Source organism: Pempheris klunzingeri, chromosome 23 (genome assembly GCF_042242105.1).
Source record: "Pempheris klunzingeri isolate RE-2024b chromosome 23, fPemKlu1.hap1, whole genome shotgun sequence".
In the NCBI taxonomy this organism is placed as follows: Eukaryota; Metazoa; Chordata; class Actinopteri; order Acropomatiformes; family Pempheridae; genus Pempheris; species Pempheris klunzingeri.
In genome coordinates this window covers 15,672,783-15,685,804 of record NC_092034.1, presented here as the reverse complement: position 1 = coordinate 15,685,804, position 13,022 = coordinate 15,672,783, and the positions used below count along the sequence as shown (strand labels likewise).

The window sequence follows — 13,022 nt, the reverse complement described above, 5'->3', positions numbered from 1 at the left end:
CCTCTTCTACCTTTAAATTTAGGCATTTTCACGCTAAAAGGTTCCAGTTAATCCAGATTTTATGTCTGTGAAGAATGAGGAGTATGACATTTCATTTAAAGGTGGGCTTATCAGCCTTTTGTGGCCCATTACCCAGTTTTTAGCATTTAGTCATTCAGACAGGATTTTCTAGGATTGGGGATATATAAGAATAGTTGTCTAATAATTGATGTTTCAGCTAAACAGTCCAGGCAACTAAACTCAGGGACTGAACCACAAACTAAAAGCTCCTTTAGCTTTCTTGTGTTTCCTCTTTCTCTTTATCACATCTGTGTCTTGAAGGGAATTTGAATGTTAACAGTAACAGAAGTTCCCATCCCAACACCTAAGACTCAGACTACTGTCTGAGTGCTGCACAATATGGGTAGTACAGCCTCTTTCCTCATATTTATTGGCACATATGAACCAAAACTGCAACCAGGTTCCTCTGGCTGAGATAGAAAATGAAGAAATAAAGTCTTGGGCAAATGGAAACGTTTCTCCGGTGGAAAGGGGCCACCAGTTGCCCAATTAGTTCCCATCTCTACTGCAGGTTTCACATTCATCCATAGCTAAGTGATCACATGATGTCACCACAGATGTTTTGCCACTGACAGCTGATGGATTTATTGGTCGTGAAACCACACGAGTGATGGTTTTTAACATGAGGATAAAATATGGTGAAATTCTAATTTTCTTGATAAGATCATATCCTGTCCTTTTACTCCCATGTTAGTATCCTGTCAGCACGGCACATTCCTGCCTCTGTTGCTTGGTGACGCCATGTGATCGACCATCACGTATCCCGCCTCTAGTTTACCGTCACTGCCAACGGAGAGACGCAGCCAGTGCAGCCAGAGTTTTACAATAGTGGCGTATGCTTTTGTTCTGGGTCTTTAATCAGTACCATGCATGTTTTTGTTCCATGGTATATTTTTGACATTTACAGAGGAGTTACTGAGTGTTTTGCAACATCAGCCAAACTGGGTTTTGGATAGCAGTTTTGTTTGGATGAACTTCTGAGGCACAGAATTGAATTCGGTGTGTTAAAACCTCAACACAGAAGGCAATATAACGCCTGCCTGTGCGCTGAGGGTATGAAGCTGCCACTGATTCGCTGTAGAGCAAAAAGTCAAGCAGGCAGAAGTAATGTCATAGGTTCAGGTAAAAGTTTTGATTAATCGAGCCAAGTAACAACCTGTTTTTCTGACTCAGAGCATCATTAGAGTGAAGACTGACAGACAGGAGGGCAAAATGCAAAATGTCTAGCTGAAGGCACTGAATGCCAAGGCAATTTCCATGATAGCTCAGAATAAATTCCTGCTGTTCAGAGCTGTTCTTTTAGCCACAGCACAATTATGTTACTGAGCTTTAGCACCTGTTTCACCAGGACGGGCAAATGGATGCTGTTGTGCCACTTCCTGGTGTGAGCAGGCAGTTAGAAGGTGCCACAAAGAGTAAAAGACAGCATATACTAAGTTTGTTAGCCTAGCCAAGCATCATACTTGCAGTACTAGCATAGACCTGTTACCCCTTAAAAACAATGAACTGCCTCACAGTATTGGCATTTTGCACTAAGTGTATGCTTCCTGCTGTGTTCTGTTTGTCCAGAGACACCTATCTCCCGAGGACTTCCAGCGGGTTTTCGGCATGACCCTGGATCAGTTCGACCGCCTGGCCCTCTGGAAGAAGAACGATATGAAGAAGAAGGCACGCCTTTTTTAGACAGCAAAAAACAACAACAACAACAACATCTCAGCAAGCATCCATCCTGTCTGGGAGGACGGAGAAAAGAAAACCAACCCATCTGAAATATCTATATATGCACCGCCATGATACTCTTACTTTCCACCTTGTAAAGCGCCATGCCTGTGATGCTGCGGAGAGGCACTCCGCTGCGGGAACATTTTCATGATGCCGAGGCAGCATCTATAGCTTTTTGTATGCGATGTGGTCCGAATGTTTGACTGACAACCTTACAGAAGAGGACGAGGAGCTGCGTTTGCATGGCCTGTGTTGATGCTCCTCACCTCCCACGTGGTTTCCGCATCCTCCCCCTCCCGCCCATCTCGATGCTGTCGTACACCCTGGCAAAAACAAAATTACAGCTTTTTCTAATTCTCATGCAGGCCTTCCTCCGACGTTTCTGACTGTTTTATGTGCGCTGTCCTCTGCTCCGCCGATCCTGACTTATCTCCTCGTTTCTATCTGGAGTTTTTCATCAGCAGCTGCTTTGTTTTCACTTTGTCATCTTATCTGTCTCCACATATCATCTGTTAGCCTCTCTGCCTTTTCTCTCTCGCTGCCGCTTCATCATTTAAAGTTTATCTCCCCGCGCTTAGTGAGTGTTTCGTCGTCAAGCCGGTTGAGTTTTACACCTTTGCCGTTACTTTAGGACAGTGAAGAGACTGCAAACGTCAAAGCCAAAAACAGGAACAAGAGGCGACTCGAGCTTCTCTGATCTTTTCACTCAAAAAGCACCTCATCGTATGCTTTTGTTTTCAATTTTCCTTCATGTTCTTTTCACTCAGAGCAGTTGGGGAAGACAGACCGGGCAGTTTTGACATGCATGCCCCGATATGTTTGAATGTGGTCCCGCATCTTACACAAGCATCTCGTAAATCAGCACAGATAGGAGAGCCAGGGCTGGACGGGGGCCACAGCATGGCAGTGAATCACAGATAGAACAGGGGAGAGTTCTAAGGACCTGCGGAAAACAGACAGCACGGAAGGTTTCGGGGGGGTGCAAAAGGTGTCAAACGTGCAGCATTGCCGGAGTGTCACGCGCTCACAAAAAGAAATTATTTTTATAAGCTATTTTTGACTTCTGGAAAGCATCATTGAACCAACCATGAGACACAGCTGAGAGAAATCATGATTTTGTTACCAGAAAAAAAAAAAAAAGGCCCATGCTGACTTTGTTAAGCTTCACAGACCTGCAGCAGCACTTAAGCATAAAAAAGTGAGGTCTTGCTTGATTTAAAGCTCAATACTCTAACTGTGTTATATCTTCTCAGATAGAGATTTAACTCTTTCTATGTTTGTTGTTTGAAAGCATTTCAGCTGAAGTCCGTCAGCTTTGCTCGATGATATCTGGACCGTAAACCAACCGACTCGCCAACTAACATACTGTCAGATGTATGTGAACATATAGTGGACATATACTAGATATATTTGTCTGTATACAAGCCATGGTGTATAACTCTTCAAGCATGCATGAGGGTGGGAAAATGGGGTTTGTCCACTGACCTCAGATTAGAAATTTATGAAGACATCATCAGAAATGTGGTTTGATTGATTGATTATTTTCTGGATAAATTGCCCGAGTCAGCTGCTTACATTAGCTTGTGTTAGGTATTTATTTAATTGCCATATTAAGGAAGAGCTTTTATTTTGAAATCTTAAGGGTGTAGTGTTGAATGAATAGCATCGCAGAGAAGAGAGCTTTTCATGAGAAACATATCAGAAATTTGAGTTTAATCTGAGTGTCAAATCAATTTTGCTCTTGTAAGTAACACACTAACTGTTGTCATAAAGCATCATGTCCTGTTTCTAATATTCATCTGCTATTAAAGTGCTTTATCCAAACTACAGAGTCACTATGGATTGGAGTGATTGAGTCTGTTAAAAGGAATAAAATCTGTTACTCATGGAATGACGATACCTTTTAGTAAAGTGTGTATCATGCAGGTGTGTGGGTGTTTTTTTGAAGATACAAGGGGCGAATGGAGTTGTTCCAATCACGCCAAGCTAATGTAGAGAAGAGAAACACTGACTGACAAAGACTGGATGAATAGAAACTCTGTAGCTGGTGTTACAAACTGGCCACAGGGAGGGTCAGTGTCAAATGTATGCAGCTGTAAAAACATCAACATAATCCAGTGCCGTAAAGGGCAGGTTCTAGGGGTGGAACCTGCCAGAATAAAAGAAAAGAGTTTCCCTAAATCTGACTTAAACCAGGAGTGATGAAGGTGTCAGAGGCCACGTTAAGGGTCTTAATCCTGACTATTCAATGTGTAGAATGCAGACAAATAAACTTTATTTACACTTTTTAACATTTTTTTAAACAATTTAGTCACGACAAACTACGGCCAATTACAAATCAGGCTTTAATTACAAAGTTCTGGTCGTTGTTTCTATCGATGATGACGACATTTTACTTGCCAAGTACATTAGGGATGTGCTATACTATATGGTACATGGTGACGTCGCTAATAACAAGTCAGACGGGTCAAAAAATGCAAGCGGTCAAACAAACAAACTTATTGAGAAGACAAATTGAAGCAGATGTCGAACATCAATCTGCATGAACTGATCTTTTTTGGACACATGGAGGCGGGAGAAACAAGTTACGGACACAACATTGACTTATCATCACCTTTTAAGTTGGTATGATGAGCACTGAGGGACTGCCCATTGTTCTGATGGCCCGTTATTCAGAAACCCCAATAGCCCGAAAAACGTCCATTTCAGCCATGTGAGCGCAAGTTTATAACAACTGATAGAGATCCTGTAAAAGGTTTAATGGTGAGTCAGCAGAAAATCCACTGGTCTCCTGATGGAACGTGGGTCGGATGGGATCTGTTCTACATCAGGCAGGATCTCAGACCACATTGGTCTGATTTTGATAAAACGAATGGAGTGATGATACATCCTAAAAGCTACAAAGAAGGATGACTCATTTTTTTTCTCTTTTGCTTCACCACATGGGCGACCAGGTATCAGATATACACTGCTCAACAACATCAAGGGAACACTTAATCATCACAGTATAACACCAAGTCAATTAAACTTCAGGGATGTCAGCGAGGAAGCAAAGCGGTTGTGAATGAGTTTCACCAGTTTTGGTGCAAATGAAAGTGACAACAGGTGGAGAGGCAACAGCAAGACAACCCCCCCCTCCAAAAGGGAATGGTTTTGCAGGTGGTGGCCACAGACAATTGCTCTCTCCTTGTCGAGTTGGGGTTCAGTATCTTATCTCATAGAAGCCAGGGACGACCCAGCGACCTCCTGACTGATGGGCGACCCACTGTACCTCTGAGCCACAGTCGCCCCACACATCAGCCCAGCAGCAGGACCGCTATCTGCTCCTCTGTGCGAGGAGGAAGAGGAGGAGGAGGAGCACTGCCTGAGCCCTCCAGAATCACCTGTTTCTGACCAAACTGCCAGAAACAGACTCCATGAAGGTGACATGAGGGCCTGATGTCCTCTAGTGCAGTGATTCTCAACTGGTGGGTCGCAGGTCTTTGCCTGGGCATAAACAGTAGGTGGTGATCATGCCCTGTAATGCTAATTGACACCCACCATTTCACAGTATAGAAGAAGAACCGCAAAGTTTGTTTTCATGCTAATTGAGTGCAACACCGACCACATGAGATCTGGATTTTCTTACAATGAGGACAAAGGAGGACAAAAACCTCAGTGTTGTGCAGCGAGGTGTTCCACCTGAGGCTGAAGTGAGTGCTGCTTAATTTTCTTCAAAGCACAATGTTTTCAGTATCTACTGAGAAGGTAATCAGAGGTAAAGTTAATTTTGTATACTTGAATCTCTATGAATTGCACTTTTTGTTTAATTTATTTCGAGTTTGTGGATAAAAACTGCTTCAGAAGAAACTGAATGTGTCCCATAGTGCAGTGTTGGTTGTCGTAGATTCAGAGTGAGGATTCTCAGCCAAAGCTACATCATTTGAGTCTTTTTCAAAATACTTCTCAGCAGTTGCACTTTTTTTATTTCCTGTTTGTGCATGAAAGCACTGTTGAGTGTGTTAAAACAGGCTGAAGTTACTGAAGTGTTCTGTATGTTGTCACAGCCTCGGGATCAAGTGCTACTGATTGAATATTATGAATCCAGGGCTGTTCAGTGTGGATCCACTGATGCAGGTTATCACAGCTACACTTACATTAATGTTCTTGAAACCTTGTGTCTCATCCCTTAGATGCACTTTTTGGTTTTAATTCAAATGCATCTAATTGAGTGTCTCTCTAGCAGCGCCACCTGCTGGTCGTATTGGTTTATCTTTAAACTTGTTTTCTTATGCTGGCACACTGTGATATTCTGGACCATCTCAGGTTCAAACTGCACCATCTTCTCATTAAGTACGTTTGAGAAGTTTTCCTCGAGTTGGGTCGTTAAGGTTAAGGTGATGGTGGCTCCAGAAGCCAGACCAGTAGAGAACCACTGCTGTAGTGGGACCTGTGCTCACAGCCCAGAGAGGCTTGAACAGTCATTCAAAAAGTGTGAACATATGTAGTAGTTTCAAACTGAGCAGGAAGCCTTCAGTGTGAAAGTAGCCATGCTGCATCGGAGCAGGGACCGGAGGAAAACCCACTCAGCCTGGATTACACGAGGGGAGAGACCTTTCATCTTTTCAGGCAAACAGCCCTCTGACCCAGAGAAAACCACACTGGGCACTTTCAAACAAGCCTGTGGTGTCAAATTCACATAGAGGAACAATATTTACGCCTGTCGTTTGCATTTTGTGTTTTCTCCACTACCGCCGAGGACAGAGTGAAGTTCTTCCATCCTGAATGTAGACCTTCACAGAAACAGAGTGCAGGTTATGTTTTATTTTCCTTGATCAATGGTTTAGTCTAATGGGTGATGGAGCGTTATTGCTGAGTCTGATTTGTTTCTAACTTCACTTTGTTGGAAATTTGGAAGCATCTGATGTCGACCTTGTAATAAATATCATATTCAGGAAATGAAACAAGAATATGTGAACCTAGCAAGAAGATGAGTTATCACTTAATAATGTATTCGTTTTGGTTCTCTCCACATCTTCAACTCATCTTAATCATCATCTTAATTTGTCTCTTGTCCGTCTAATCCTTTAACATCCGCGTTTCCATTAATATTTAATCTTCTGTCCAGTTATAAAGTGGATGCACTGTGTCCTAAGGTTAGCTCCGGGGGACTCCAGCATAATGAGAATTTAATTTTTTTACATTTTCTTCATAATTTCACTTTATTGCATTTATTAAACAATAAGCATAAAGCAGTTGTAGGCTACCAAAACACTTTGATTGAGGTTAGGAAAGATTGCACTTCCTGTCTTGTGCCTCAAGTCAGCTGACTTTTTCAACATCTAACCAAGACAATGATCTTCCCCAAACCTTAACCCTGTATTTTTAATTTTTAAACCTGGGCCCTATTTTCATATATTCTAGTGTCTAAACGTCCAATATGTGAGACGGACTGCAATGGCTGCAACATAATATTAATCCTTGAGGGCAACTTGTCAAAGTCTGTTCACTAGAAGTCACTCCTGCCTTCTGCAAGGTAAAATTATTGTTTTTGTCAGTGGAGTCTGGTGGCTTTGAAGAGAGCAATATAATGGCCGTTTCTGATTACAAAAGGATCTTACTCTTTAACAAAAAGGTCTACAGGTCTGCAGGGATCCTTTTCACAATGTTGTCCGATGCTTCCACCGACGATCTGAGCCTGTCAGTGGCAAAGCACAAGTGCTTTTAAAGGACATACTTTGACTTTGATGAGCAACCGGCTGGGGCCATCTACCATTTTCAGAAGTCCTTGTAGGTGACCTACTAGTCGTTTTGAAACCAAGATATGTAGAAATATGTCCCATGTTCAAAAATAGTGGAATTATTCTTGACCCTTGTGATTTGAGGTGGCTCAACATAACCATAAAAATGTTTCTCATGGTTTAGTTACCAATAGGAAATATTGTAGAGGAAACATGATTGCCAAATGAATGTGGTGAAAAAAGTTACATTAAAAAAAGCATTTGCCTCTGAGCTGGAGTAGAGTGGATGTATAAAGTAGCAGAAAATGGAAATATTCAAGTAAAGCACAATTACCCTAAAACTGTACTTGAGTACAGACCTTAAATGCACTTGGATACTCCCCACCACAGCATTTCTCTCTGCTGTAGAACATATCTGGAGCAGCCTCTGGAGCAGCCTTATCAGTGTGAGCTCTATCACAGCCCCACATGGCTGCTACCCACACAGGACCCGCCTCCTCTTCCGGAGCCTGTAATTGGCCGATAGCGCTGTCAGTCAGTGGCCGCTGGGATTTGACAGGCGCGTCCGAACCTGCCTCCATTGTCACCGGTCCGAGGAGGAGAAGGTTCCTTTTTCTCATGGAGAAGGAGAAAAGCCCCAAAGGTAAGCTGCTGGCGGCTCTCTCTGACTCTGTACCGGCACACTTTCATTCACCTGCCGGCTGCTGGTTCGGCAGGTAGCTCGGTTAGCTGTCACGGTGCTGCTAGCTTGGAGTGGCTCCAGACCGAGAGGAGTGATGGGAGATGTTTTTTAATTCACGTCAATTAAAAAAAAAAATGGCGTATGTTGTTAAATGTTGACGTAGAGCTCCTGTAGGGACTTATTTCTTAGTAAGTGCTGTGGCGGAAGTGAACTTTGTGGACTTTGGTGTTGTAATTAGCCTCAATAACAGTCTGACAACATTATTAAAGCTCCTCATTAGGTCTTTGTGGTGTTTATTAGTGAGTTTAATAGTAAATTTAATTGTATTTATTGCTGTCATTATAATATTTTCAGCATAATTCAACGCTTTTGCTGTGATAATGGGATGCTTCATTGCTTCATTGCTGCTCTGTGACTAAGACATCATGACGTCATAATACCTGGTTCTTCTTCTGATATTTAATGATCTATCACGTGTGTTTTGTAAGCAGGGGACTCAGACTTGTGTTATTTTGGAGTACTGAGTGTACAGATGAGTCAGTATGAGTGAAAATACAGGAGCGTCAGTGTTGTGAATGGGACTGTCTGGGATACAAAGGACCATGTGGTGGGAGAGGAGAGGAGGAGAAGGAGGAGGAGGAGGGAGGCAGGAAGGGAGGGGTGTGATTAATTGGCTGACTGAGGGTGTGCCGTGCCCCGGGCTGGAGGCTGCAGGGCTGCTCCCCAGCATCAGCAGCCCCAGCAGGAGGATGGGGGAGGATGGGGGAGACCAGCTGGGAGCCTGGATGACTGTCAGCTCCCTGTGCCGTGACCTCCAGACAGGAGCTCCCAAGGACTTCACTGAGAGGGAAAAGGGTGAAAGTGGCAGTTGAATAGACGGATGATTCATTTCATCAGGGCTTATTTTGAAACTCAGAAATACATGTCAAGTAATGTGATTTAAAAAAAAGAGACATTGTCCAAAGTAATGTATCGAGCTGGTTTCCTATTTCCAAACACATAAATGTATGTGTCAATTTGATCATTTTGACGTTTCCTCAAGGTTCGCCACATCTTTGAAGCAGAGCCACAGGCATCAGCTGATCTGCAACCCCCCCCCATCCTTGATTTCATGCAGCAGACTGTGGATGGAGAGAGAGAGAGGGGAGGGGGGGGTTCCAGCTCACTGATGTTGGAAAAATCCAATTAATCAATTACAACAAAGCAACCAGGCAGACAAAGCAAGAGATTTAGAGTAATTAGGCTGGAACAGTTGACAGGATGAAGACGGCACCGCACTGGAAGTGACTTGTAACAGAGCACCAGCGGCCACCATTAGCCAGCGGTTTGTATCTGTTTACAGTCAGGCTAGCCTAGCTTATGGAATAGTCTACCTATTCTTTTCTTAACAATTTACACAATAACATGTCATGATGTAGTGAAAACTGCCCGTCACAGGTCCCCACAACTGAAGTCAATGTATTTGAGTTGCTTGTTTAAAAAGCTGAGATCTGTGAATTTTGACATTTGAGCCTATAAGAAATGTGTTTCTTCCAAATAATAGCCAATAATTTTCTTTCAATACACACATCAATGAATCAAATAATCATGTGGGAGCTGTCTGGCAGCATCTGGGACAGCTGCGTCCGACCAACCCCGACCCTCACTTTTCCAAACAATCAGACCCACTCGGTGCAGCGTTTGGCCTGCTGCGTGGGGGGGGGGTATTTTTAAGCTCTCCTTTTCTTTTGTGTGCACAACTCATGTGTTATGTACCATTGTCTTTTTTACCTTAAGTATCCTGGCTCCATCCTGGACTTAAATTCTAAGAACTCTTTATAATTGTACAGGCTTTTGTCTTTTATTTTTACCCTTTGTAGTACGTGTGTGTGTGCGTCTGTGTGTGTGTGTGTGTATGTGAGCCTAGGGCTTGGTATTTCCTCGGTTGCTTGGAAGTCCTGGCCAGCTTCACCACAGCCAGTCTCCGTGTGACAATGGACAATAGCAGGCAGACAAATTGTATACATCCTGCTGGCTTGTAGAGAGGATGGAGCTCTGAGCCAACAATGTAACCTGCAGACACAGAGCAGAATGGAGCAGACAGCTGTACAGTAAACATAGGGGGGGGTTTCACCATCCTCAACAGGAATAAAATGATGTGCAGTGCTTTGATAGCACCTCAAGCCAGCTGACCAACATACAAAATACCAACATTATCCACCCACAGTGCACCTGTGTAAAGAAAGAGGTAAGTGGTGGATGGTTAACTTCATTAATATGAAGAGATTCATTCAGTATTCAGACACCTTAGTGCAAAAACACAGCTGCTAACAAGCTGCTAACAGCCACAGTCCAGTTCCTACTGCTGCAGTAACTTCACATTGAATATGTTTATACGCCAAATCTGTATGGAAAAATCTTTCCATAATGGAAAAATCTTTCCATATAGCCGTGCATACGCCTGTTAGCTTTAAACAGCGTACAAGCTGTAGTCTTTACGTCTATCACGATGTTTTAAACTTGGTGTGCTTCTCCTTCCTGTCAGAAATGTGGGCTTCCTGTTGGCGGGTTGGTTTGTTAGCAGACACAGAGTCTTATTCGGAAAACGCTGCATTCTGTTAAAGGCCTAATGCAGAATATCCTAACAGAAAATGTTTTTAATGCAGCCCATGTCAAATTCAGAATATTGTCATTGGTATGCATGCGAACATATTTATATATATATATATATATATATATATATATATATATATATATATATATATATGTATTTGTCATTTAGTGTTAACATTAATGCGGTACAAAATAAACAATGAGAGTTGTCAGAACAGCCTAAGCTGTCTGTTACAGTAATATGTGCATTTACTTTAGATTTTCCTGTCAAATCACATTGTATTTATTTTGACACAACATAAATGTGTCCAAAAGTTGCAATTAATCTTTGATAATTAAATCTTTAATTTGAGAGCACAACATTGATGGGTGCTTTTATTTTGTTGGAATGTTCTAATAAGAAGGTAAAGATTAGCCATCATGCACAAACAAACACATCCTTACAATGATAATTGTGATTATAATTAAATAGTTTTCACTGATTCTTCTCTGTTAACACTATGTAGATGACAGTATTTGGTGCCTTAGAACTATGGATGTACTCTCATTTGTACATACAGGCTCTGGCTTTCAGAGCAGCTGGCTCCTTTATGTGCTCCTGTCAATACTGTTGGCCCTGCTGATGACATCATCACTATCGGACATCTGGGTCCAGTGTGTGTGCTCAGATACCATGGCAACAGTGCGGGCTGAGATTTGATACACCCCCCCCCAATACAACCTGACATGTTGAGTTACATCCCTCCTGTTACCAGCATTACAGCTGCTGTCTTCGTGTGCTGCCCAGACATACTGTAATTATGATTTACTGCATCTGCACACAGAGAAATGAGTATCAATCCATTAAGAGTCATAACTTAATATATTTGATATGACTTTTTTCTCTCTAACTTCAGCCGCTGTGTTTGTTCTCCTCACCATCTCTACGCTCGTTCCCTTTGTTCTTCTCCTCCCTTTGTCCGCTCCACTTTTTTCCTGCTTTTGTCTTTCCTCTTTCACCCACAGTATCTGTATCCCACAGTGCTTTGCTTTAGGCAGACATTCCCAAGGTGCTCTCTGTCTGCAGACTCCACCCTCCTCTGTGTGTGTGTGTGTGTGTGTGTGTGTGTGTGTGTGTGTGTAAACCTCTCTCTACTGTCTAAGGTCCAGGTGTTTGCCTGCAGGTGTCAGAAGTCATACAGAGGGAAAAAATATGAAATATTTGGTCTGTGGTGTGTGTGTATGTGTGTGTGTGTGTGTGTGCACGCGCATGTGAACTTTCATTGTGTTTGTGGGTGTACACTAACATTTCCTTGTACATGTTTTTGTGCGTGTGTGTATGTGCTACATTGGCAGACACACACACACGCTTGCATGTGTCGGTGTGTTCTTACACTCATTTTAGGCTGACGATCATATTGACGACGTCTACTGATGAGTCCACAATGACTGCTGATTTTAAAACTAGGGCTGGGTATCTCCACAATTCAGTTCTGATTCACCAGGTCTCCGTTAGATTCAGTTTCTGATTTGATTCAATTTTATCCAATTTAATATCGAATTGGTTAAAGGTTATTTCAGTTAGAATACCACTTATGCTGGAATATGAAAGAGATATGAAAAGTGAAGCCAAACTTGATTTCTCACCTCTTTAAACACACGTTTCTCAGCCGCTAGTTTCTAGCATTTTATAAATCACAGTCCCATTTAGAGTTAAATAGATGATAAAGCAGGGCATGGATTATAGTGGGACTACCTTGTGACTATAAAATCCGAAACAGACCATGCAGAAACCTAACCAATCAGTGAATGTATGTCACTTTTGGTTTTGAAACCAAGATGGCGACGTCCAAAATGCCAAACCTGAGGTGAAACCTGTCATTTTATGAATAGCCGTTATGAGTGGGCACTTGTGTCGCTATTGTTCTGATATTGGCCCCTACAGTACAGTCAGGCTGGGGTGGTTGGGAATAACAAGTTAGGGCTCCATTATAAGCTAAAAGGGCATTTTGCACTGAAGATAGCTCAGAAATGATTTACTGCAGCAGAAACACATCTCCGTCTGTCTGCCTCGTCGCTTTCTCTCTACCTGTCAGTGCTTGTGAGAAGACAGAGGCCAAATGCATGATTGCAATGCTCGTGTTACGAAGCCGAGGTGCTGAGCATCAAGTCAGGACATGGCTGGCATCTGGAGTGTGCAGCTAATGTGTTTGGATAGTTCAGCCTGTGTCAATACAAGTTCAGCAAACCATCATCATTCCCTTTCT

General features: G+C 42.6%; 1 protein-coding gene across 1 annotated transcript in view; it reads left to right on the top strand.

Moving 5' to 3' along the window:
• ablim2 (actin binding LIM protein family, member 2) overlaps nt 1-3,609 on the top strand; it is a 62,638-nt gene extending 59,029 nt beyond the window's left edge. Inside the window, exon 23 of the mRNA XM_070854332.1 lies at nt 1,630-3,609. Coding sequence (XP_070710433.1) covers nt 1,630-1,743 — 114 coding nt within the window. The 3' untranslated portion in view covers nt 1,744-3,609. The remainder of the gene's footprint in view (nt 1-1,629) is intronic.
• The last annotated feature ends 9,413 nt before the right edge of the window (nt 3,610-13,022 follow it).